The sequence below is a fragment of the Vanellus vanellus genome, assembly GCF_965231255.1.
Source record: "Vanellus vanellus genome assembly, chromosome: 1".
In the NCBI taxonomy this organism is placed as follows: Eukaryota; Metazoa; Chordata; class Aves; order Charadriiformes; family Charadriidae; genus Vanellus; species Vanellus vanellus.
This window is the reverse complement of record NC_138905.1, coordinates 140452789-140479040: the sequence shown is the minus strand read 5'-3', so window position 1 is coordinate 140479040 and position 26252 is coordinate 140452789. Positions and strand designations below refer to the sequence as shown.

At 39.8% G+C, this 26252-nt stretch overlaps 1 protein-coding gene across 2 annotated transcripts in view; it reads left to right on the top strand.

The window, feature by feature from the left end:
- The window catches only part of SHROOM2 (shroom family member 2), a gene marked incomplete at both ends in the record, with an annotated part of 125431 nt that overhangs the window by 37322 nt on the left and 61857 nt on the right, over positions 1 to 26252 (top strand). For both annotated transcript variants that reach the window (XM_082490557.1, XM_082490556.1), the window contains one exon: positions 14219 to 14370. In XM_082490557.1, the coding sequence (XP_082346683.1) occupies positions 14219 to 14370 (152 nt within the window). The remainder of the gene's footprint in view (positions 1 to 14218; positions 14371 to 26252) is intronic.

Below are 26252 nucleotides of genomic sequence, written 5' to 3'. Positions count from 1 at the left end.
AGACAAGAACAAAACCCAAGAACATCAGTGCAACTTTCCTCCTAATTCACGTCGTTGCATGTCTTTCTGATGTGTCTGTGTAGCGCTTTTCACTCGCCAAAGTGCCTTTGAAGGTACAGACCCATGTTTCTGAAACACTAGATGTACGTAAACAGGAGGAACTAAGCCATATGAACTCACGCGTCTCATAGTCCTTAGCTATTCTTGAGACAGAGAAACTAACAACAGAAGTAGTGTAGGGATAGCTGTCTAATAAAAAAAAAAACCTGGGTTTATACTGACCTGCTTAGTAAGAGGCTTGTAATACATTCTTATTTTCAGCAGCCCTCACCTTTGATCTGTAGTAATAATGTACTCTTTTAATATTAAAAGGAAACAAACAAAACCAAAAGCTCCAAATCTACTTCTAGGTATACCATTTGTTTTGCATTAATTGGTCTTCAGGTCCATAGCTAGGCCAAACAAAACACCTCTAGAGGCTTACAAATTGGTCATTGGTCAGTGTCTTGTTGTTTAGCTCCTAGAGTCCATATACATTTTATTAATTGAGTGCTTGAAATAGGTAATCCAGAAACCTCCCAGTTAAGCAAGGAGCTACTTAGAGAAGTATCCCAATGTGAACATCTGAACAGAGAAACAGTCTGAATTCTCGCCCATTCATTCAAAGAGGAGAGTCAGGACTGCAGTAGCAAAACGAATTTACAAACCAAAAGCTTAGGGTGAACTCCTGTTTCTTCCCTCCCCACTTCTTTCTTTTATCCTTCCTTTTTCCGAGTTGGGAATTACTAATTACTCTCCTTTTAAAACAAAGCCAAAGTAGGCAGCAGCAGAAGTACTGCTTGCTCGTCTTTTATGTTTTATCCAAATGTTGGGATGCATGTCGTGAAAATAGGAGACACTTCCTTCCTTTACTTGGGGGCAATTTGAACTCGCATCTCCTGGGGCTGGGAGACTGCCCTAACCACTAGGCTGGATGCTGGGATACTGCCACGCTCCTCACTCGTTCTGCGGAAGCAGTCCTGGGCTCGTAGGACTGGGGTGAGAGTACGACGGGAATGTGATTATTTTTTTCCATTTTTCTCTTTTTCTTTCTTTCCTTTTTTGTAGACCATGACTAGGATGCTTTTTGGAGGAGAGGTGAGTGGGCAGCCTTAGGTACAGGTTTCATCTCCCAGCATTTATGCCTATAATGAGGAATATAAAGTGCATAAACACTCATGGAAGCAACCTCAATTGCTCTTCTCAATGAATATGCCACATCTGTCAGATGTTTGGCTAAAAGAACATATTTTCTAAAGCCCTCTCCTAATGAGATGAGATTAAAATGTGTCTCCGTGTCATTAGCATTTAAAGGATGGGAGATATTCCATCACCTAAACCCCCAACCTAGTTAGCTGCAGCCCAGTCCTTAGTATAACTACTGAGAGACAGAACCACTCAGTGATGTACCGCTCTCTCTGATTAATTTTTTTTCAGCGTCTTAAAGTACACCCACTTATTCTTCAAGCAACTATGAATGAGGAATCCCAGGAAGGATTTACCGGTGGGTAAAAATGCATTCATTCAGCCAAATTTTGAGGCTGTTTTAAGAAACTGTTGATTACTTCTATAGTAAAAGAAGGCAACAAGCTGCCTTGCTGGAAAGATTGCATAGAATAATGCACAGCCTGAAGTAAGCTTGAGCTATAGATTTTAAACTTCAGCTTGGAAATGGTAGAAGACCAGTTGGATGATGGATTTACCTAAGAATGCAGGATATTCCCCAAGTTTCTGGAAGTGACGTGGTTCAGCCCTGCAGGTAGCTGTGTACCAGTGAAGTCTTAAGCCTGAACAGCTGGTGATCCAGGATGAAGGCAGGCATGAGGCAAAGGCAGCAGGTGTCTTCAGAAACCGAAGGATTGTTCTGAATGCAGTTTTTTCTTTGTTTGGGGTTGGGGTTTTTTTGCTTTAAATTTTCATCCTCATGATGGAGTTTGTGATGCAACTAATGTAATGCTGATCATAGCCTTAGATGCATAACAGAATCTTCACCAAACACTACCGTTGCCTAAATCACAAAATGTTGAATTATCCTATAGAAGGCTGGTCGGCCTCTGTGCCCAAAACAAACGATGCAGAATCCTGTTGCCTATTTCATTTGCAAAGCAGAAGGCATTCCAGTCGCTGGTTTAGTCAAACCTTCAACTTTCTTTTATCATCATAAATAAAATCTTAATAAATGTTTTCCTACAATTTAGACTGTAAAAATTACTGACTTTAGAGAGAATTTAAATACAGTGCAAACAAAATCTTGCAGTATGTAGCTGTTGTAACGTAGTATGCAGTTTAAATATTTGAGAATCATTCATGAGAGTAGATTGGTTCTCTGCTGGTTTTAGTGATGATAGATGTTTTTGTTGAACTCAACATGTAGTTAAGTCCTGTAATGCTTTGTGACCTAATGATGAATTTAAGATTTGCTTTGAAATTTCAACCTCCAAGTTGGTGTTTACAAAAATACTCCTCCTTTGTGATTGAATCTTAGCCTACATGCACAGATCTTATGCATAAATCAAAATGCAGGGGTTTTCTCTCGGGAATCCTTTGCACTTCACCATTTGAAGAACCAGGACCCTGCTCAGAATATGCTTTTGGGAGAGGGCAGGCTGTGGTGACAGGCTTGAGAATGAAAGGCAAGTTTTGAATGTGAGTACTGCCTACAGGGGGCAGGCTCTCCAAAAGACCATGTTGCTTTTTGCAGAAGATGATCATAAGAATATGCTTGTGGAAGATTGTCAGGCCTATCAAACAGTGGGTTAAAATACTGCTTTGCTCCCAGCTCTTGCATACATCAGCATTAAGCTTTTAAGACCTGTCTTGTCTCAAAGGAAAACAGCTGTTTCATGGCATTCATAAATAATACAGGCAGTATCTTGTGGGTTCCACAAATACTCAGTTTCCTTAACTGTGTTACAGACTCATTTCAGAATGTCAGTAAAGGCAGTCTTTAATGGTCTGTCAGTTATTGAGATGTTCAAGTTCAACATCTCCTGTGCAGTGCGGTATTTAGAACAGTCAACATCCTGGCAATGCTGACATCCTAAACTGGCGTGCTAAGACATGAATTTTTCATTAGTGTGGTTGCATACTGCTGGAATACGCACTTGAAGCATTTGTGTTCACCAGCGCAGGCAGCAGTGGGGAGACATAAGGCATATGTATGATGGCATACACGTGTGCACGTATCGTGGTCCCACCACCAATGTGGGAAAATAGAAGTATAATTATAAATTTTCTCCTGTTGTGCAAGAATTATTGTACAAACATTCTTCCCTGAAATTCCACTCATACTTGAGCAAGTGCTATGTGGTGGAGTTGTGACTTGTGCTGCATGAACAGGATGTGTCTTTTACTAAGTGCATCTGCACATATGACAGATACTTTTGCCAAACAGAAATACAGATGTTTGTCAAACTGAGTAGTTTTGCCATAATGAAATATATACCTTCTTAATCAGCTAAAGCAGCTAATTGCGTGTGTAATGTTTTGATTTTTTTTTTAATTTTCTTTTTTTCAGTCTTTGGAGTAATATGCCTGTTCTTAGAACTAATTATGTCAGCAACATGTGTTATACAATGAAGCTTTTGAAAAAGAGCTACAAATGAAAGCCAATTTGGAAAACTTCCATTTAGAGTAGTAAGCATACTCTAATTTCAGAATATAAGAATTATTGTGTCCTACATCACAATTTACTGTTAAATCCATGCAGCTTTTTGAAGCTCCTATTTGTATGTTTTGTGCAAATTTTCCATTATTTTAATCCATGGTGATTTTAGTACATTAGTTGCTAATTCACAGCACAATCCTGTAATTTCTTAAGAAAAAAATAACCTTTGTCATGTGAGTATGAATTGCACGACCCAGTATTATTATCTTATTGGTTAATTACCTCTCATTAATCCTAGGAAGAATTAGACCTCCAAAGTAGAGAAAAGGTGGCAAGATGTTTGCTGAGATGCCAAAAATGCTTGCATATTGAATTCCGATGGTAAATTTTTCATGAGGAAGGAATTACTTCTAATGTTCCGTGATGATACTAAGTAATGGAGTTGTAAGGAATGGTGTATAGAACAGCTACACAAAATTAAAAACTTCAAATTACGAACAAGTAGGTCTGTTTAGGGAAAAAAGTAAAATTCCTTTTTTTAAGAAAGATTAAAAAAAATCTGAAATATATGGCAACAGAGCACTGAAGTTTAGGGGGAAAAAGGGCAGGTTACCATTATGTGAATGATACCTAGGGGTATAAACTGCTACAGATTAGTCCTTCTCCACAGAATTGGATTTTGCTTTTTTCAGGTTCCTGACTGAGAAAAGACTTAAGATGTTGGTGCTTAATTCTAGCTATGTGAATGTTTCACGCTCTGCTCAGATGAGTGTGTGCCCTGGGAAGGTAAATAGGTACTATTTCATATTTTCAATAAACAGCATGAAAACACTGGTAGGCTTTTTCTTGATATGCTTTTATTTCTGTGGCATCGTGAGATTAACATTGATTGTATTAGCAGCGCCTGTCTCTGTAAGAGTGACCCTCTGGTGTCTGACTGTACCAGTCAGCTCAGATACTGCAAGTTGACAAGGTGGAACAGCTTTGGCAGATATCGTCATGCAGTCCTTTCTGCAACTTGCTTTCTCAACCTTCTTTGATAATTTTAGAAGCAATTGCGTTGCAGTTCCTGCCCTAGAAAAATATATTTAATGCTGTATTTAGTGTTTGCTGTCTTCATCTTTTCATGTTTGAATTCTAGGCGAAAGTGGAGTGGGGGAAAACTCTCTTCCTTTACTAGGACACTAATAAACAAGAATAGAGGAGAAACTAAGGGCAAGGTTCCCCAGACCTTTTTTTGTTTCTATAATAATGCGCATTTTTGTTTTCTTGAGGGTCATCCCACTAGCTTCCGAGTTTTTATTGCTTTAAGAAAGAAGAATTGAAGTTGCATACAGAGTGCAAAGCAGAAACATGGGTTTGGTAGAGTGGCAACAGATACCTGCATCTATTCAGTTTGAAGTACTACATACTTACAGTAAGCGGGGTTGTGTAAATGTGGGGAGGAAGGAATAAATGTGTCTTCTTGTTTGAATTTGGCTTTATTAAATATTGGAATTGTTGAGGAAGATGATGGCAAAGGAAGGCTTTAGGCTGTAATTTGGGTGCTCTGTGAGCCTGCATATCACTTCTGAACAGGGAGAAAAGGTTAATGCAAAGAGCAAAGTCTGTTGTGAAATATTAAAACCCTCAAATTTTAGGAGGAGCCTGACCTTTCTTTTGAAGATTTTTGCTTTCTTTGCAGAGGAATGGATAAGGGACTCAACAAATAACAGCTGTTTTCAAATTCAGTACCTTAGTGAGACTTTTTTTTCTTTAAAGTTGAGTAATACTGCAGAGGGGAATTCTTGTTGAAGAAACTGCTATCGGTTATTATGAGAGCAGGTCATTGTCTTCTCACTAATGCTTATGTCAGCTAGATTGTTGCTTAGACACGTAACATTATGTTCTGCTCACTCCACTGCATAACAGTGGGTTCCAAAATGAATACTTCAGCAGTACCTATGAAAAATTACTCTTACTTTTGTGATAAAACCAAGTTTTCAGGAATTGATAAGGGTATTCATACAAGAATTATTGGGGGATCTTATAGTTTCTCATTGTCTGAAAACTGAGCATCTGTGCTTTGTCAAAAATGGAAGGTCCCGAACAGCAGGCATGACTATAGCCCGATGATGGTACGAGTTTGTCAGGATAAGTATTCTGCTAAAAATGGGCTGTGTGAGAGAAGCTCTTTAAAATGCAAACCTAACACTGTTTGTAAAATTCCTGTGGCTTTTGGCAGATCCATCACAGTACTTTTTGAAACTGACAGACAATGAAATAGCAGTTTTTTCTGTTGCTGGGTCTGAATCAGTGCTACCTGTGTCTAGAAGTGTTGCTTTTTTTCTGGAAACCACAGCAGTCTGTAGACACAGGCATAGACACAACTTAAATTTTATGTAAAAGGTTACATTTAGACTGATTGACTGAATGAAATAGGTGAAATTTATTTTCAGTCTGCATTCTGCTGCTATCTACTAGATCTTTCAATGTCTTCCTTTGAGGCATGTCAACATTCTTCACAAACTGTAAGTTGATGAAATGGGACTTTTCCTTTGTAATTAATGCACAACCATACCTAGATGACCGTTCAGATGCACTCTTTTTTTTTTTTTTTTTTTTTTCTTTGATTTGCCGGTAAGTCCTACCCTTTCCCTAGTTATGCGGTGGTGTTTTACAGGCTATTGGATTGTATTCAGTGTGTTATTGTCAAGGGCACATTGGCAAGCTGTGACATTATTTTCCTGGGATGGACAGGAAGGCAGAAAGATAAGCCAACCTTGTTGGAAGTATGTGGTAGTTGCAAAGTAAAAAGCCTTGAACCTTATGATCATAAAGATTACTTTGTCAGGTCATATTTTTCCTCTTGGAAGTTTATTCCTGTTATCAGTTTGAAAAGATAAAATGCGAGTTGTTTCTATCCACAACCTCTTTTTTTAACCATTCTTATCATTGTTCATAGTAGCTGAAAGTACAAAAATGTAGACCTATAAAAAATACTTAGTTAACTGCACAGATTACATATAAAAACAGCCTATGTGTGTATATATATATAATCATCCATAAGTAAACTTGCACAAGTGAATATGGATAAGTTAACCCTTTCAAACCTCTCTGGCAGAAGATTTGTTAGAATAAGTAAACTATGTATAGAAAAAGAAGTTATCATTTGGCCTTCTGGCTATTCTTTTTTTCATGGCACAGGTATGTGCTCCTTTCTTATACAGGTTATTTTGTCATTTTGGAAAAAAAAGATAGGAAGGTATGTTTAAGAACAGTGTAGTGTATCCATGAGTTCAGATGGGTTCCTCTGGATTGGATGCCATTAGTTTCTGTAAAATGCAAAACCAAACTCTCAGCTAAAAATAAATAGCAGTTATTTCTCACTAATTCTCAAATAAGGCATGTACAGCTTGTCTGGACGAATGCTGTACTAGAGAGCAGTAGGAGGGTGTCTAGATGGTGATGTGATGCTAGAAAAAAAACAAAACTTAAGCTATGCTTCTATGCCTAGCAAGCGTTACAGGCATGTTGGTGTGAGGGAGGGACGGGACTGGGATTCTCCAGGTTCAGGATTAGCACCAACAGCAGGCTTCTCCCACTGCCCCTGCTTCCAGCATCTCCATCGTTTCCACTCTTCTCTTGGCCTTATTCCTACTCCATGTAGGCTGGGTCCATTTTTGCTTTCCTCTTGCCTGGGTGCCAGCCTGGGTTTGTCAGGACTGTAAGAGCTAGGACGCTTCCTTGCGCAACTTGTACTGCCCTGGAGGGGCTCTTGCATAGAAAGGTCCCCAGAGACCTACAGTTTATACCTGTTTAGTTGCTCTGTGGAGGTGGAATATATGCAGGCCTGCTGGTGTGGGTTATACGGGCTGAAAAGATCTGGATATGCTTCTAAATGCTATTGTGATAAATCTCACTGAGTTGGGAAAAGCAAATTTTATAAGAAGCTGTGAAATGTGTCTAGTAAAGCTTAGATACTAATAGCAAAAAATCCCATCCCTGACACTAAGCAGCACCACTTTCCTTTAACTGATACATTGACTCTATGCTTTCAAAGCATCAAGGTGGTTTTTAATTTATTTTTCTTTTTAATTTGAGTACAAGTATTCTGTGGTGATGAAATGCTTCCAACTTCTGTTACTGAAACAATGGAATCCCTGTGAAAAAAACTTAAAAAATAAACATCTGTTGTTACGTTTTTAAAACCTACAAATATATGTGAAGTCTCTCTTCCTGATGCTTTTCATCTGTGAATTGTTATCATTAGTTTCTTGGGGCAAAGATTCATTAAATTTTTAACTTTGAATACTTTGGTTGTCCTCAATTTGCAGAGCTTACAATGGCCTTGTGATTTAAATAGACTAAGAAATAATAACAGTATCCTCTTAGAAATAGAAACTGATGAATCAGAAAGGTCTTCTCGCAGCCTAATGTTAGGTATTGTTTTGAATATAGGTTGGGATAAAGTATTAATCAGCTTATGTATATGTATGAATTTTTTAAAAGGGAAATGGTGGGTGTTTTAACATACTTTTTAAACAAGCTTGAGGAGCTCTGCAGTTAGGTTTGAGCCTGCCGTCAGTTTTTACAGCTGTAATAAATCCCCCACAAAAATGGGCTGTTACAGTAGAAGTGACAGCAGGCCCTTAATCAAAACAGTGGAGTGGACACAATTATAAAAATTGAATAAATACTTAAAGAACTGTACCAAGTGACAGCTTTTCAAAGTGTGATGTTTTCTTAAAAACAAACAGAAAAGACTGCTGGGCAAATAGAAGATTGCAGTGCAAATAGCCAAATGTTTAAATACACTCAATGAAAATCAATTAGAAAGGGCTGTGATAGACTGTCCTATTACTGAACTCTACCCTTTAAAAAAATGCTTCCAAACTGATTTTTAAGAACCACCTGTTGACAGAAGGCAGGGCTCCGGCCAACCTGACAGCTCGTGGTCTGTGTGGGGTGATGGGGGAGACTTTGAAAGAGCAGCTGGCCAAGGTGGGTTTCTCTGCGTCTCAGAGGTTCTGTAACAGTGACCATGAGCCATTGCCCTCAGGTCTAGGAAAGAAAGAAACTGCTGTTAGGGAAATACATTGCCCTGGATTAAATGTGCCTAAAATTTAGTGCTGTTTGCTGTGATGTTTAAACATAATCTGGGGAAGAGCAAGTATGGGCAATGGCTGGTGGGGTGTGAAACGATGATACCAGGCAAAAGGGAAGTTCTGGCTTCTGTGTTAAGGCAGGGTGTCACCAAATGCCATAGACATTGACCTGCCTGATCAAAGTGCAGCAATTCCCGAGTTAACAGTATTGGATAGTACTGCATAGGCCCAGATTTTGTGATTCGATAGTGCATTGTTAAGCTTTATTTTCTTCGTATAGTGTTTCTTAAAGTTCATGTTGAGTGGTTAGTGCTGGTTGTTGGACTCGCAGTCTGTGGGGAGAGGTGGTTCGTGGTTACGGGTGCCCTCCAGTGACTTGAGGGTTTGTGTGGAATACCTTGCTTTGCTGCAGACATCCTGCATCGTTTTGGGCCTTGTTTCCATATATGCTTCTGAGCCCATCTGTAAAAGGGGGATAGATTAGTTCCCTGCCAGGTGTCCTTCTAACAGTAACAGCCTCTGTAATGTCCAAATACGAAATCAGAAGTGGGAGAGAAATGTGTTAGCCTTGCCCAGCTTCTAGTGTGTGCATGCCTGTGCGAGATGCCTTACATATACACACCCATTCTCTTTGGACCAGTTTGGTCCTGTTGCAGTTTGTACCCCTGTTTTATCCTCTCTCAGTTTGACCCGTGAGTCTTGTTGGTGAATGTAGCCCTTACCAGTCACGATTGCACCTGCAGAACATATAGCAGGAGTTAGGTCAGTTCTGTTACTTTTACGTTGATTCCTCAAAGTTACACAAATACCAGGCTTGAACTGTAAAGGTATTTCTCCTTTGTATTACTCTGTGCAAATCAAAATAATTAACACTTCCTACATCTTACTTGTTCTGAAGATCTCATACAAAGATTGCTAGTTTTTTGAAAAAGATCCCTATTAGATGCCCGTAAGACAAACAACCACAGAATCATTTCTTGGCTGTATGAGAAGTGAATTGTGATAGTTTATCATGGCCGATAGCAGAATGCTGATAAATGGCACTGTTTTTTCCTGTGTTTGTCTCTGGGTTTGGGTTTCCATCCCATCTCTTACCCTGTCCAGAGAGATCATGGACAAGAAACTGTCGTCATTGTAAACAAAACTAGACCTTTTGTGTGACACAGTGTTTCCCCAACCTGTCTCCTGCTTGTTTATACAGGTGCCTGTAGAGGAATGTGGGTATTTTAAGTAAAGCCTCAGACTGTGATAAACACAGAAGTGAAGGGGTCACATTCTAGAAGTGGTGGTCCCCATCAACAGCATTTTAAAGCTGCATCTATAGGCCATTATTTTCCCCTTTGCATGTATACAGACTTGTAAGTGTCTTTTGATGGTGTTTGGATAGCTAGCTGTTAGACTTTTCTTCATGGCTTGGCTCTTCCCCTATTTCAAGGCTCTCTCTCCTCTTCACAGGAAGAATTTCACATACCAGTTACACATGTGTTGTTTTTTCAATCCCCTCCCCTTTTTTTTTTCTAAATCCTGACCGTTATCTGCATCTGTGCCTTGTATCGGTGTCTCTTCCTGTTTTGTGGATATGCTATTTTATAAGCAAAAATAAATTTGGGAAGATACGACAGTTAATGTAGATACCATTATGACAGCAGAAGTCCACAGTTCCAATCCCCTCTGATGCACAAATCCCAAAGTTTGCCTTTGCTCTTGGCCATAGGGAGGTCATCAGGGACAGCAGGGTGAGAGTTGGGGACTGTCTAAACAGATGCTTTTTGTCAACAAACATCCTTTTCATCCTCTCTTGAAAACATTTTTTTTGGTAGCAGTATCAACATCCCTGCTAAGGATAGGAAGTCATGGTGTTTACTCTTGTTAATTTAGCATAGTGAGAGGGGTATGATTTGTTAATACATCTCAAAAGTGTGATTTGAGGACATTTCTAGAACTCTTCTTTACTTACCCAAGATACATAGTGTTACTATACCTTTTTTTTTTATGAAGGCTTATGTCCGTTATTTATAAGAAAATAAGGTGTTGATTGTTTTTCTTGTAAGTGTGTTTTGTTTCCTGCTATTGCTATAAAAATGTTAAGATGTGTACTTTATGGGCGTTCAGTTCCTGCAAGTACTCCAGACTGAGCAGAGGGGCTGTTCAGGGTTACGTCCAGTCGCATCTGCCTGCTGCCAGTGACTTAAGGCAGATCTCTTCTTGTTGACTGTTCTTGAAAGACTTCATCTTAAAGTGCATTTTCAAGGCTTTATTTTCAGCTATTGCCTGTTAGTTTTACTGGGCACCTGAAATTCCGAAAGAAATTGGATGTTACTTAGATAAATAATAGGGACCTACATCTTAAAACTCTGGCTTAAATCCTGAACTCAGCATAGCATTCTGTAGGTGGGTGAGTGAGATACATTCATTTTTGAAGGGTGAAAAGCAGTTGTGAAAATTTCAAGTGTATTTGCTAGTTCTAAAATGTTTATGTATTTTGGTTGGAATTTAGTGAAGGTCTGATGAGATGGAAAGTTTATCAACATGTGAATAAATAAAAAACAATAAATGGAAAGACTCATACGCAGAAAGAGGGAAAGCCTGAAGGAGAAGCTGGAATGGCACTGTCCTAGTTTACGCCAAGAAGGCAGGTTAGTAGGGCAATGTTTTTGAAGAGGTCTTTTCCTCATGGATTTATTTTTTTCAGTCATTATGACTAAAGGACTTTTTAGTGTAACTGAAGAAATTGTTAGCTAGACAGGAAAAATACATTGCCATTTCCACTTAGAAGTGCATTGTCAAGTGGAATTGCATTCATGCAGCCATTCGGGGATCTGAGGTAAAACCCGTACAGAAGATTTATGTTTAAATTTGTTCAGCTTGAGGATATGTAGTGGTTATTCTCCCTAGCTGCAGCTGATCTGGAGGCAAGATATTAAAGAAAGCTACTTCTAGTTTTTGTGAAGACGGCTTCAGCTTTGTGTCTAGGTTTTGATTATTATTTTTAAATTTTGGGGTTTTTTTTTTTTTTTGATTAATGTTTTGATCAACTAAAGTCTCTTTGGAAAGCCTGCACTGTGGAATGTGTAGTCTCCCTGCTGAAATGAAAACTCAGAGGGGGTAACTGAATACTCCCTGCTGTCAGTGCATTGCCGGCCTGAAGAAAAAACAAACATGCTTACTGAGAACAATGAACATTCCTTGAAACCCTAGGAGACAGATTTTTGCCTTTTTTCTTTTTTTTTTTTTTTTTTTTAGGACAAAAATAAAGCCCCTGTTGAGGTCTTTGGGTCCAGGTGGCAGGTCCCAGGGGCTTCTCACCCCTTGTCATTCAGTTGGTGTCTTACTCAGGGCATAATAAGGGCTGTGACTGGTTGGCATCTACATTTTGGAGTTTAAAATGTGTCCCCCTACAAGTTATTTTCTCCCCCCACCTTTTTTTTTAACCTCTGTTTGACCTTCTCCCTACAATTCTAATGATTCAACTCTGACTTTCATTGACATTTTCTCACTGCTTTTCAAACCTACTGGACTTCACATCTCCAAACACAGTTTATTTAGTAGTAACCCAGAAATGCATCTGAACACTTGAAAGACTTGTGATTGCCTGTTAGGAGGCTTGAGATTCATGAGTCCCAGGCTGCCTGTTCTCTTGTTCAGCTCTGCCTGACTTCAGGGTCCCTCATATGGCAGCCACTCTGCATTTGACATCTGTGAACTTAGATCTTTCCTTGCATATAAGCTATTTCCACTGCTGCTCCCTTTTTTTCAACTTTACTGAAGATTTGCAGCGATAATTCAGTATTCTGGTAAATTCTTGATGTTCAGAGAATAGACAAGCAGGTCAGAAGGAGGTCATAGCTTGAGAACTCGATGTATTAGGATGTAAAAACTTTCTCTGTCTTTAATTATCTGTGTTTTTACTAAGATAAGTTCTGGAAATTAAATTTCTTTGTTAGTATTAATAATGAGCATTTTTGAATGGGGTATAAGACTAAGCATTTTATATGGCTTTTTTTTTGGCTTAGGTTTACAGGTCTAAAGATTTTTAAGAACATTTATCCTAAACTTACATAAACACAGCTTTTATTGTTTCTGCAATGAGATTGGTGGGGGTGTATGAGGTCATCCTAATGTACTTTCATCAAGAGATATTGCTTTATTTTATTAGGTTATTTAATTTATACTTTAGTTGCTGGAGTGTCCCTAAAACCTGTACTGTGAGCTTCAGAATTTATGAATCTAGGTTTCCTCTGGCTTTATCTCATCGTTGATTGACTGTAGTGTCTCAGAGCACGGCAGTTCTTTATGAAGCTTTCTGCAGTTGGGGCAATTACATGGATTTCTTCTTTGTGGGTTCACTGGCATTTAATAATGTGGAACTCAGAGACAGTGTAGTCAAGGCACAATATAATGGAGATGTAAACTCCCCGCTTTGAAGTCAAAGTGTCAAATCTACAAGATGAGGTGGGATATGGATTATGAGCAAGTGAGGGAGGAATAAAATTAAACATATAGATCAGGAGCCTAAGCAACTGAGAAGCTGGAGGCTACGTCGACAGCAAAGGAGATGGGAAGAAACTGAGAAAGCCGAGGGCCTGAATTGCAAAGTGTTCGACACCTACAGCTATATTTGAAATCAGTTCAAACTGTTTGTACTTGCTAGTCTGGCTGATCGAGCTTTTGGGATTTGTTTTAAATTTTAAAAATGGATAGCTTGTAATGGGTTTGTTTCCTTCATTGGCATGGGAATTGCCAAAAACTGACTCTGTAATTTGCCTTGTGTGTGTTTTGCCGCATGTTATGAATAGTTGTGTAAAAATTCAGTGCATGCAAGAGATGCCTGTGGCAGCAAAATAATCTTCCAGTGAATTTCCCTTAGTATTGCTGTGTTCTTCGGCAGTGTGACATGTTGTTTTTCTTCCATGTATCTCAGATCATAATCTCTTCTAGCCGGAGCTGTTAGTTAGCTGTATGGATTGTAAATTCCCAGATATTTTCCTAAATGTTATGTGCCTGATGAAAATCACTTTATTTTCCAGACCAGCTTGTTACGCAATATTTTGGGGTTTCACGGCATGCCGGATTTTTGGAGTTAACTTTGTGGTTAATGTTATTGACTATATAGTTAATATTATTGGTTACCTTCTGTAGAGAATCAGATTTTAACATGCCTGCCCAAAGCTCTATTTGCAAGTATGATTATCTGTCTTGTATTGAATGGAGCTCTAGATCACAGAAGCTTTTGACTCCCAAATTTCCATCGAGCTTTCTGGTTTTCTGAGCTTTGCCCCCTTCCATTTCTTTCCTGTTCTAATTGTCTCCACTACATCATTATGCTCTTTATGGCATTTTTATATGTATTTTTAAAAATCATTTTAACCACTTAATTACTGTAGTAATTATTGTATGAAGCCAATATTGAAAGTTCATTAACTTATTTTAAAGTTGTCGCTATTCAACCTGAATAATTCTACCATTTGATCTGCTTTTTCTTCAGATTGAAGATGGGAGCAAAGCTGCAGCTGTGGACAAGTTACTGGCTGGGGATGAAATTGTTGGCATCAACGATGTGGGCCTCTCTGGTTTCCGACAAGAAGCAATCTGCCTGGTGAAAGGTTCTCACAAGACTCTGAAGCTTGTAGTAAAAAGGTAAGCTTGTGTTGTTCAGCTGGAGAACTAAATGTGTTCCAGTCTGTAAGCTACTGGGCAACTAAATTTGCCAAGACTTGGCAAGATGACGACGTTCATTCAGTGTTATTAACGTGTGTATTGTGCGGTGTTACCTCCTTCTTGAACACAGACTCTTTATGGAGGAAGACGTGGGGAGAGGTAGCCTATTGATCAGAGCAAAAACTGAGGCAATACATTCAATACTGTTGTGGTGTGATCAGTCGGGACTCTGTTCGTTTCTGTCCTCCTGAAGTGCAGGGCCCGAAGCAGGCTGTCCACCCTGCCCTGCCTACCTGCCTTCGGTGTGCAGACATGGGGAATGCTTTTTAGCACGTGTGCTGTGCAGGCCAGTCGGGCTGTGAGGAGCGGGTTACATGGGAGGCTTTTGGGAAAACATTTTCCCGCTTTTTGAGAATACTTGAGGTCTCAAGCATTCCTCATGTGGTTTGGGTAAAGAGTACTTTCAGTTAGTTATTAGTGAAGGGGAAAAACTAAATCAGTTTATCAAAACAGAACATGGTATGGAAGCTATTTGTTTTGTCATTTTGACTTACGACTTTCAAGTTCATGCTTTTTTTACTAGATTTAATCAGAAATAAGTTTCATTAAATAACTTTGACGAAAGTGAAAAGATCTTAAAGTAGGTTAAATCTTGTAACTTCTGAAAAAATTCAAATGAGCAAACAAAATCTTTCTCATTAATTTCCTACTCTGACAAATCAGAACATTAAAATTAATTACTTTTATTTATTTATTATTATTTATTATTACTTTTGCTGAATTATACCAACCAGTCTTTCATGTAAGAATTTTGGGTGTCTTTGTTAAAAGAGAATTTTGTTCCAACACTGAAAACACTGAGAATTGGGGTTTGACAGGCATGATGATCCAGTCTGTAAATATAACCACCATTTGAGGCTGTCTTAACTGAGGACAGTCTTTTGTGAAACAGCACTGATAGGTAGGTAGGAGAGGTACAAAATCATGCTTTTCACCTTTGGTTTAAGAAGGTGTTTTTGACAGAAGGAATTATGGGAACCTGAATCTCTTCCACAAGTGATAATGTATATCCTCACCAGTAGCAGCTTCCAGAAGCTCTTCCAAAATTTTTGTAGCACTAAAGCTACTAAATGCAAAATAAAATGCTTTTACAACTATTTCAAGTCATGTTGATGTTCAGCAGTTTCAATAGTTACTGGCTATTCCGGTAAAAGCACTTTTGTTAGCAGAGGTTACATCAGCTGTTTCTGTCACAGAAAGGGAGAACTTCAGGGTTGAAAAGTTTTATAGACATTGAAGAATCTGCCAAGACAGCAAGTCTTAGTTACTACGAAAAGCTTCAGACCAAGTGGAAAGATTGCCTCTTTCTTGATGCTTTGCAGTTTTATGACAGTAGATTTCTCAGAATCTGTGAATTCTGACCTATCTTTGGAAATGGCAGAAAGTTTGATGCTGAAATACCCTCGTAAGAGACACAGCTATGCCATTCCTGTAATTCCTAAGTACTTCACTCCACGCATGTGATTTTCATACAGCTAATCAAGCACTGGTTTGCTGCTGGGGATTTGTGGCCATTCTCTGCAGGCAGCAGAGCCCCATTGCTATGCAAGCCTGTGTGCAGCTTGGTGCAAAGCTGATGGATTTTCATCAGTCCTTTCTCATCCCTCCTCTTTTCCTTCCCTAGCACACGTGCAATGGGCAAAAGCAACCTTGCTGTTCTAGCCAAGAGGCTGAAATAGTGGCTGTTGTTAGGGAAAATAATTTTGTCTTAAATTCATGAAGATTTCCATAGCTCCCAAAAGAGGCAAGAGCCTTTTGGGTCATTGACAGCCTGCATAATATTAGATAAAATTTTATAAAACTTACTGAATGAAATTAGCTGGGGGTTTTGTCTGTGTTTTTTCAACTTTGCTCCTTCTCTTGGAAAGTTGCCTTAGGACATCAGTCCTTTGACGGTCAGAAACCTTTTAACACCCAGTCTCATTTTATTCTTGGCCAGCTTGTTCTCATGCACTGCTGTCTGTGTGCTGAAATAGCTTTTCTTTTCCTGTTGGAAGTTCAAACGATGCAGGTTTTTATAAAAGCCTTGTTGCATGCTTTATTCCAGAAGTTATGGTTTGAACAACAGTATTGTTTTGTTCTGTTTGCCCTAAATCTTAGGCAGAATTTTTATGAGTGCTTTAAACAGTCCTGTCTTTAAGCAAACCAGTTGTTCAGTATTTGTATGAGCACTCCTGCAGGTCTGGATTGAATTGGATCAGGGAACTGATCTGACTGCAAAATTACTTGGGGAAGTAGGTTTTCAGCTGGATAGGACCACCCCTTTCAGAGGCAGTCTGCACTTTAATTAATTACAGCAATCTTGAAATGGCTGCCGTAGCATTTTTAGACTATTTCAGTCTTCTTTAGATCCACCCTTACTGTTCTCTGGGGAGACTGGGGACAGTCCCACAATTCCCTTTCATTGAGTTACATATAAGATGAAGTATTGATCTGCAAGTTGTCTTAGCATCTTTTTGTCTGCTTGCCCTGTGTCCTTTGTCTAGCACTGTGATGCTTCTCTATAGTGTTGATGTAACATTTTATTCCCTGTGGGGGTCAGTGTGATAATATGAAGCACAAAATAGACAAATGGTTTGAAGTTCAAGAACCCAGTCCTGACGGTTAGAAGAATCTTTGTTTTAATCATGTTTGTCCTTTCTATCTGTGAGAGTTAGCTTGAGCAGCCAAGATCTAGATTTTGTGTTGAAAACTTTTTTTTCCTAGGGTTGTTTGTGGTATCTATTTCTAGAATGATCCAGAAGTGAAAAGCAAACTCCTTATAAACTATCATGATGGGGAAAAATTACTTTTTAACAAAATTCTTCTGGTAAGTAGACAACTGCCTTCCTATTATTGTCAGTAGAATTAATCCAGGAAAAAAAAACAGGTTTTGTTTGTCACTTCCGAGAAGTGTGTCCATGTGAAATTTCTCCACATGGGTCACTCCTTCATGCAGTAATGCCACATCCTGATCTTATATTGATCTGTTTCTGTAGCTGGGAAGCAGTAGGGCGTGCTATTTTTAGTTTAGAAGTCTAATGTACCTACAGCTAAGACCAAGTGAAAAAGTATTGCCATAGTGAGTAATGTGTTTCATTCACAATAATTAACTTGTAACTGTGGCAAAAGTTTCTCAAGGGGCTGGTGCTGTTCGGCAGTAGTAGCTGTCTTCCACAAAATTATTTTTACCTACTATTTTTAAAGAATCTGATGCTTGACTTGCATAGTGAAAATAACATTGGTCTCTAAATAAAAGTGCCTGCAGTACCAAATACTCGGCATAAATGTGCTGGCTATCAGCATACATGCGTTGCTGTATTTTTTGGAAACATCGCATAGTTGTGGTTTAAACCAAATCAGGATTGTGCAACTGGCTTAACAACAAACAGGATGTTTAAACAGCTCACATATACTGATGGTAGAACAAGTGCAGTGTACTTTTGGTCTTGGATTAAAAGAGGACTCAGGAGGCTTCATGTTGTTTTCTCAAGTGGATTTGTCAAAACAATGCATCTTAATTACGTGCTAGTTCTTCAGTGTAGTACTGAGTCATTTCTTGAGTAGATTTCTTTCTTAGGAAAGTGTGCTTCGGACACTTAAAGGAATTGTATGTGAATTTCTCTTGTTTTGGAAAAGGTGTGCATGTCTATATATACACATTTAAAATTGTACTGATTGTTGATACTTGAGATGGTTACCATATTCTGTGTAATTGAACCATTCTGCATTCACTTTTAACTTAAATTGCCTTCTGGTTATTAAATCTAATTTCCATGCCTTTTCACATGCTAAACATAAGTGTATACCACAAATCCATGAAAATCTGGAATAATTTTTCACTGTGAATTCATGAGACACATTAAACTGTTAAAAATTGACACATAGGTGACACTTCCATTTGTGATTTGTTAATGTTAAAGGGAGGAGGGGAGCCACCCTAAGAAGTTATAGTGGGGTTGTCATGTTGGCTGCTTGAATCATCTGTCAATGACAGTGGAAACAGATGGACAAGGGAGGGAGTAGCCGCAGATGACTCTTCCTCAGGCTCTGCTGGTGACTGGAAGCTGGACTTTCAGTTCAACTTGACCAACTCTGTGGGTACTGCCAACGCCTGAGAACCAGCCTCAAAGTTCTGGAGTAGTTCTGGCCATGTTGCACACACGTGAGCGGCTGTGTTTTCTTTTACTTTACGTAGTATTTCGTTTGGTGCCTTTATGTAGCGAAAGTGCAAGCTGGTTTTGCGATGCTGAGTCCCTTGGAGACGGAGAGAGTGAGAGCAAACACACTTGCCATCAGAATTGTAGTCTGAATGCTGAAATTTGCTGTGCTAAATCCAAATAAGGGAAGTGAATGTCATGATATGTGAACTATAAACACCTAGATGTGGAAAGTTAGGGTAATCTTTATTTGTATGGCACTTCACGAAGAGAGACAGCCATTTAATTGAAGCACAGCAGAAGGAGGGTTTTTAATGAATGTCCCGAGGGCTCTGAGATTGTACAGTATTGTTTCAGAACCTGAGACATGGGCAGAAGTCTGGGAATAAAAACCTCACAGTCGTTTACAGCATTCAGATGGGAGGTCACTGAAATTTTGTCATGTTCTGAGCAGAAACACCCTCAACGCCCCCAGTGACCTTTCCATAGTGGGGTTTGTGTAACTTACCAGGCGGATCTAGTCCTACCTGTTTATCACTTGTGGAGCAGCTAGCTGTGCACTTCATAGCTCCTTTTGGCTGCAGGAACACTCTGGGAAACCTGGCAGTATCAATTTGTGAGATGACTTGGAAAGATGAGGGATTTATGTTTTCTGCACAATTACAAGATACAGATTGAGGACTGTGAATTCTGTGTTGGCTACCTGATAGTTCTGGGTTTATAGATATCAAAATAGTATAGGAAACAAATGTAGAAAAATACATGTAGTTTTGCAGATTTTAAGCAAGTATTGTAGTTATTTAGTCGATGGTTATGGTTAAGTATTGCTCAATAAACCAAATGCATTTGCGGAGAACTGCTATTCAGTAGCAGTAAAATCTATTTTGCTGTGAAATTTTACTTCGTTGCTTCTTGAACTAGGGTTTGTTATGGCAGAACAAGTAGCAGCGATTGCTCTTTTGCTGCCAAGTAGACTTAGTTCTTCCTTTTTGAAGATTGACCTTGGCCTTTACTGACCAAGAACAGATCTTTATTTTTTTTTTAATACCTGTATTTTCAGCCAGACTTTGGAAATAGGTAGGAAACAGTAGTAGGGCTTTCCAGGGCTGTATATGCATGCGCATACCATTGCCATAAGAAGTAGGCAGGTGTGACAGCCCCTTGCTACCCGTGTTTCTTGAAACCGGTGTGGGCGTGGAACAGCATGTGCCTGTGCAGATCTTCGGTATGCACACTTTGCGAGTGGGTATTTGTAAGAGATGCACGCAGCTATAAAGTTCAAGGCTTGAGCGTTTCTGTGTGGCTGCAGCTGGTGGAAGGGCTGAGCTTTTGAATTCCCATTTCGCAACTTTACTGAGAAGTGGGTCAGTGCGTTGCTGTAGGCCTGCTCTTCTGCACGAAGCAGGATGAACAGTTTTAAATGTGTGCCAGACAGGGTGTCTGGCAGCCCCTGCTCCTAGCCAGGTCTTGTGATGGGGAGAGGAGCAAGCCATGTGTGTCGGGATGTGTGATAGGGCGTCACCAGGCTGGGGCCTCTGTTTCTCCTGCTTCGGTGCTGCCAGTGAGCTACCATGGAGCATGGGGGGATGGCCCTGTGTTTTAAGGAGTGCCTAGCAATCCCAGCAGGATCTTTCTGTGAAGGAGTGTTTAATGGAGCAGCTAAGCCACTCTGTACGTGTGTGGTCAGTGTGGGTCCACAGCAGAGGCCAGCTGGCACCGAGCTCCTCTCTTGCTCAGGTATGTCCCCTGCCTCCTCCATGGGCAAACCCAGGGCTGGCTGCACCTCCACTGCACTCCTCCTTCTTCGGCTGTGTGATCCTGTGGTCGTGGTGGAAGGAATAGACATGACAAAAGGAGGAGCGTGCACTTTCATCTTGTATTTTCAACAAATTATACCTTGGAAGAGCCCTGATGAGGACTATTTTCCCTGGTTGCCTATCGTCATAGTCACTTAACTGACATGGAGACAATGTGAATCTGCGTTCCTTTCACTGTGGCCCTAGCAATACCATCCAGGTGTTTGGGTGTTTCCTATGCCAGCTGTCTTTTTGGTGTGGTGTACACCTAAAAGCACTTTTATGTCTTAATTTTCTGCCCACCTCACCAGTTTCTTAGTTGCATTAATGTGATTTGAGTCATGTCGTTAGTGACACACTAGTGGATGCTTGAGGTGAACATAAGCTTCCGTTCCTCCAGTTGGTGGTGTGTTGTCCCTGGTTTCACAGAGCAAATAATTGTCTCATGGTTTTGTATGTTGGTCTTGTACAACTGTCAGGACTCTCTCGATACATATGTTGTGACTGACATGTTTTCATCTTGAGGCAACTTTCATAATTTATTTCTTTACAAATCTGCAAAAATCCAGCCTGTAAAGCTTGAATAACAGAAAGTTAAAAATACAACAGGTGACACCATGTTATATCAAGTCAACTCCATTAAGGCAATGTTTGGAGTACTAGGAAGGACATAGACATTTCTTTGTGGGTAAAAGGAATCCTCGCTAATTTGAATATGCTTATTCAAAAGGCTACTCGTGGCAATGCTATTCAGTTTTGTGAAGTAATTATCAAAATTGGGCAATCTTGCTTCTTTGTGGAATTGAATATGCATCAGATGGTAACAACCTGTGAGTCATGACTGGTTTTAGGGCCTTTTTCCTTCAGTCCTGCAAGCACTTGTTGAAATGGTTAATTTTGAGCATGAGCAGTCTCATCCAATTTAGTGAGAGCACTCACATGACTGAAGATGAAAAAGTATACAAGCGCTTACAGGATTTAACCATAGCTTTTTACCAGGTGGTACATTGGATTTATTCTTAAAACTGCTTTCCACTGGTGAATTTCAATGTAGGTGGTGGAAACTAAAATGCAGTCCCTTGGGTGAGAGGGGGAAGCAGGTGAGCCTTCTAAAATTTGGGGGTCTGAAGACTTACTCATTTCACATAGTACTTTCAGATGCACACACACAGGATTTTGTGTGTGTGTGTTTGATAATACTGTAGATCTCTGCAGGCTCCTGACTGAAGCAGAATTGTAACCCCGTCCATTAAAGACCAAATAAATAATGTTTTTATGTCAGGAATCTTCTTTGCCTTTGGAAGGAATGCTTTACAACTTCAGGAGAGTAGTAGTAATAGGCCTGTTTCAGTGTGTTGCAGTTCTCATTGTGGTAATTTTATTTTAGGTTACATATTTCACCTCCTGAAGATTAAATGACTGACAAGATTGAGAACTTGGATGCTTCTTAAATGTTTCAGTGTCAAGTACCCTACCATGTTGAGTGTAGAGATTTTATGCTCTACTCAGTCAAGTAACTACATGTAACACTTTTCAACTTGAAAAGATTATAAAAAGGTTAAAATAATTTCTGAATCCAACCCTTAACTCTAGAAATATGACCACTTCAAAGAAGGGCAGGAATGCAAGAGTGTTGCAGCTTTAGTTACTGAATAACTGAACAAATTTACATCTTATCTCTTACACAAGAAACCCATTATTTTATGGTCATTGCTGCTGAATCTACATAATACTGGATCACCTGGCAAAACAAAGTCTGGCACAGAGACACAGCTAACTCACTGCTGAATTATACGGCCCTAATGCTTTTAGTCCAGCTTCATGCTGAGTGCAGAGGAAGGATAGAGTGACAAAAGCTGGGGTTTGGGGAAATTTCTGCTGGGTTACAATTTGAAATCAGAGTCTGTTCTTTGGTCTGGCTCATGGAGTATCCTGGCCGGCAGGTGGGCATCTGAACGGGGGGCTGTCATCTGGTAGGGAAGGAAGCACTCTGGGGGATGGTAATGTCTTCAAAATCTGATCTGGCATAGGGCATGTCAGAGCAAATTAGCCTTCCCAAATAAAACCTGAAGCATCTCAGCTTGTGGCGTTGTTCTTTGTGAAGGCTCAGTAATTTGCATCATGTGGCTATAGTGTTTTAACCAGGAATGAGATGAACTAAGGCTGGGCCGTCTCCTGAAATGCCCTGGGACTGAAGGAACTCTCTTTCCTCACTCCTGTTTTTGGGTCACCTTGGATGTTGTTAGGTAAATTACAGCTGAAATCAGTGTGGGAATGCACCACACCTGTGTAGAAACATTGGTATTTGAAATGTGGTTTCTGAGGAAACTCAGTTCGTTTGGGACAGCTATTGAATGGTAAGCTCATTGCGGTAAGTGGCTAGGAGGCAAAACACAGGCGTCGTTTCTGGCCACAAGCAAAACAGGGTTTCCACAGGACACATGCTCCAAGGACACAGCAAGTTCCTTCTTGCTGAAGGCAACATGTTAGGCTGGTGTAGGCAGCTGCATGCTGCTGTGCTTGCTAACTCTGTCCTGGGCAAAGGTGGGGGGAGGGCAGCACGTCCAAAGGCTGCTCTGCGTTCTGTTCCTTGATCCTGATCCTTTGCCTCACACATGGTGAGACAGCCTTAAATCCCCTGTGTATTTTGACTGCTCCTGCTACTCGTACTGTTTGCCCTGCCAGAGGCTGCGTTTTTCTTCAGCGTTACTAGTGAATGAAGCCCTTTTTGTATATATGTTAATTTTTTTAGCACCTTGCTTACATAGCATGATAATTTATAAATGTTTGGAAGTAAACCCTGCTGGAACCAGCATTTGAAGCTGATTCTTCAATAGGTGAAACATTTTAGATGCTTCCAGATGATAAATTCTCATTAAAAAATGTTTTATTATCCTTTAAGGAATTCTGATAAATCATGGCAAAAACTGAGGTAAGAGAATGACATCAGGAGTTTAATGCTATCTAGTCATCAAAAGGTAGCAGAATATGCACAAAATAAGGATGAGGAAAAAGTATTTATGTAGCTTATATAGTATACCATAAATCCCAAGATCAACACTTTTATCTCAGAATCCAGATGTGTCTGTCTAGTTCCAGAAGGCAGAGCAAGGAAAAACAGTTTCAGAATATGAAAGTTTTATCATGGTAGTCTATTGTGAATTTAGCAGGCAGGAAGATTGATGATTTAATACCTCATACAGCTTAATACCTCATTGTCGACAGTGCATATCTTATTTGTAAATGAAATTGCTGTTCCATCCTGCTCAAGCCTGTACAGTTGGGCTGAGGTACAAGGAAAACCAGAGCAAACTGTGATGGTGAAATCCTGATTTGCTCAAGTTAATGACTGAACTCTTTAAGGGCACTGAGACTTGATAATTTATTTGTTTTCACAGACCTAAGCGGAGGATTTTGCAGGTCTCTGCAGTTTCTTTTTATGTAAAATGCGACTTACTAGGTCGTGGGATAGGAAAGGAGCTGTTCTGCTGTCCTGCCACGAGGTCCAGCTCCTCCTGCTCATTCTGACATGGCTCCTTTTAAAAGACGCACTGTTAACTGTAGTGCAGCGTTGCTGCTTGCTCCATTTTCAGACACAGGACACCTGGCAGATGGGAGGTCAGACCAAATGGTTACCCAATGCATGGGAGGAGAAAGCAAAGAGCAATGCCACAGACTATAGGTTTTGCTATGGTTGAGAGCAAGGCAAGAGGCCATTGTGTAAATCTTTGTGCAAATTTTGGCAGGTGAGAATAGGCGTTTAAGGCAGGATGTGCTTCTTCACTGTAATCTTAGGGATTTGGACCGGTACCTATATCATAGACCTCTGTCAGTAACTTGTCTGTCAAAATACAGGCTCAGTTTGCCATTCTGAATATTAATAGATTGCTTTTATTACTTCTTTTCTATCTTTTTAGAACCCTTCCTTTCCCCCAGAAGTCCATAAATAAAGTATGTGGTTATATTATTTTTGTTTTGTTTTCAAACACTAGGGTAGTTCTTTTTTAGGGATACTTTTTGGGAGTCACTTCCTCTTACGATAAGAGAGCTCTTACAATAAGAAGCTGAAAATGCAAAACCAGGAACTCCTCCTGTTTTGCATGGAGAAAATGCTGCTGTTCCATTTGCTGCTTCCAGAAAAATAGGCTGACTTTGTTGTTGTTGTTAGAATTTGTCAGCACTTTCCCTGGAAAGGTGAGAAGGGAGTACAAGGGATTCAGATACTCGATGCATAGAGACAAAAACTAAAGAGCAGATGCACAAACGCAGATTTGATGTTGTAGCTTATTGCATTGAGTTTTAGTGAGTTACGGATGAAAAAAAAAAAAAAAGTGTCTCGGTTGGAGTGCATCATTTTAAAGGTGCCTAAAATCCCCAAACTGCTGAGTAATCTCCCTTTGAAAACAAAGAGAAAGAGCAATGAACCTGTCTCAAAGTCCGCATTCAAAAATGGAGACTCACAGAATCTCTCCTGACTTCTGAAGATCACAGCTATAGCAATTAAATGTCTGAGAAGTTCTTTTAAATGTGCAAATAACACCGCCTGACCACAACAGATGCGCTTTTTTTTTTTTAAATTCTAAATAGCTTCGAGTCTGTAGTTGTCCGCGTGGTTGAATCCTTTGCTGGTAGCGCTCTCTTGTGGCTGCTATTTTCATTAAATGACTTAAAAGGGATTTCAAAAATACATACGTAACTGAGAGATTTCTGCTTTAGAATACACACTGTCTCTTTTGAATAAACGTCCCTAAATTAAATGTTAAGTAAAGGAAGGTCAGTCAAAACAAAAGTATCTCAAATGTGCTTCTCAGAAGATCTCGAAGGGGCGTGCATATTGAGCGTTAAGGTTTTTGACCAGTTTTCATATTTTCAGCAAAAAAGCCATATGCCTGAGGAAGGACAGCCAAAAGGCTCGGTGGGGAGTGAAGTCCACCCAGGAGCTGGAGTCAAGCAGAGGAGAGACTGGGACAGACACCTTGGGCAATGGGCCGGAACACAGATGCTGCTTTTCCTGCGGTGCTGCTCTCAGTGATGAGCGGGTTGTTCCTCACAACTTTGATTATTAAAATGAACAAAAAAGGGATCTGGGAAACCTTTCCCCGTGACAGTGATATGTGTGTTCTCAGTGGAAGTCTGTCACCCTGAATTGCTGTTTTTTGATTCCAGGGATGGGAGGGGAAGAAGGTGGGGCTGTAACTCTTCACCAGTTCTGTTTTTGAACTGCAAAGCTCTTAGCTGGTGTTTTACTTTGGAGTATGGAGGTAAAGCTTTCTGGAAGCTCAGATTGTGGCGTGCAGGGGTTTCCTTTGAACTACAAACCTACAGATTCTCCTTGTAAGAAAAGAGCAGTTGTTAATGAAAAGCTGTTCGGTACTACACAGACTTGGTATCATCATGATTACAAATCCATTGTCATAGCTTTATAAGCACATCTGCATTAATACCAAGTGTGTGAAGTTGGCTATGGGTTCCTTTTCTTTCTACACTGTAATCTATCAGCAACTAGAGTAATGATCCCAAGTTATTTACTTGGTTGTACTCTCTTGGAGAGGAACAGGTTTACACTTGAGATATAAGGCCTTGAGTGAGAGGCATCTTTGCCCTCAAAATACTGGACTAAAAAGTCTGTTCTTCAATAGGCTGGAATCTTTGTGTATGGCATCTGTCTAGTCACCCACCTCCTCTGATCTTTGGATCCTACTTGTAAAAATAAGCAGAGTAATAAATCCAGTCCTTTCAGGGATATTTTTAAAAATTCAACTGGTCTTTTATAAGTGCTTTCATAGCAATTATGTGACTGTTTATTTATGGCTGTTTTCAAGCAAATGTAGTGCTATGCCCAGCTGTCCTTATAGTGAAGGTAAGA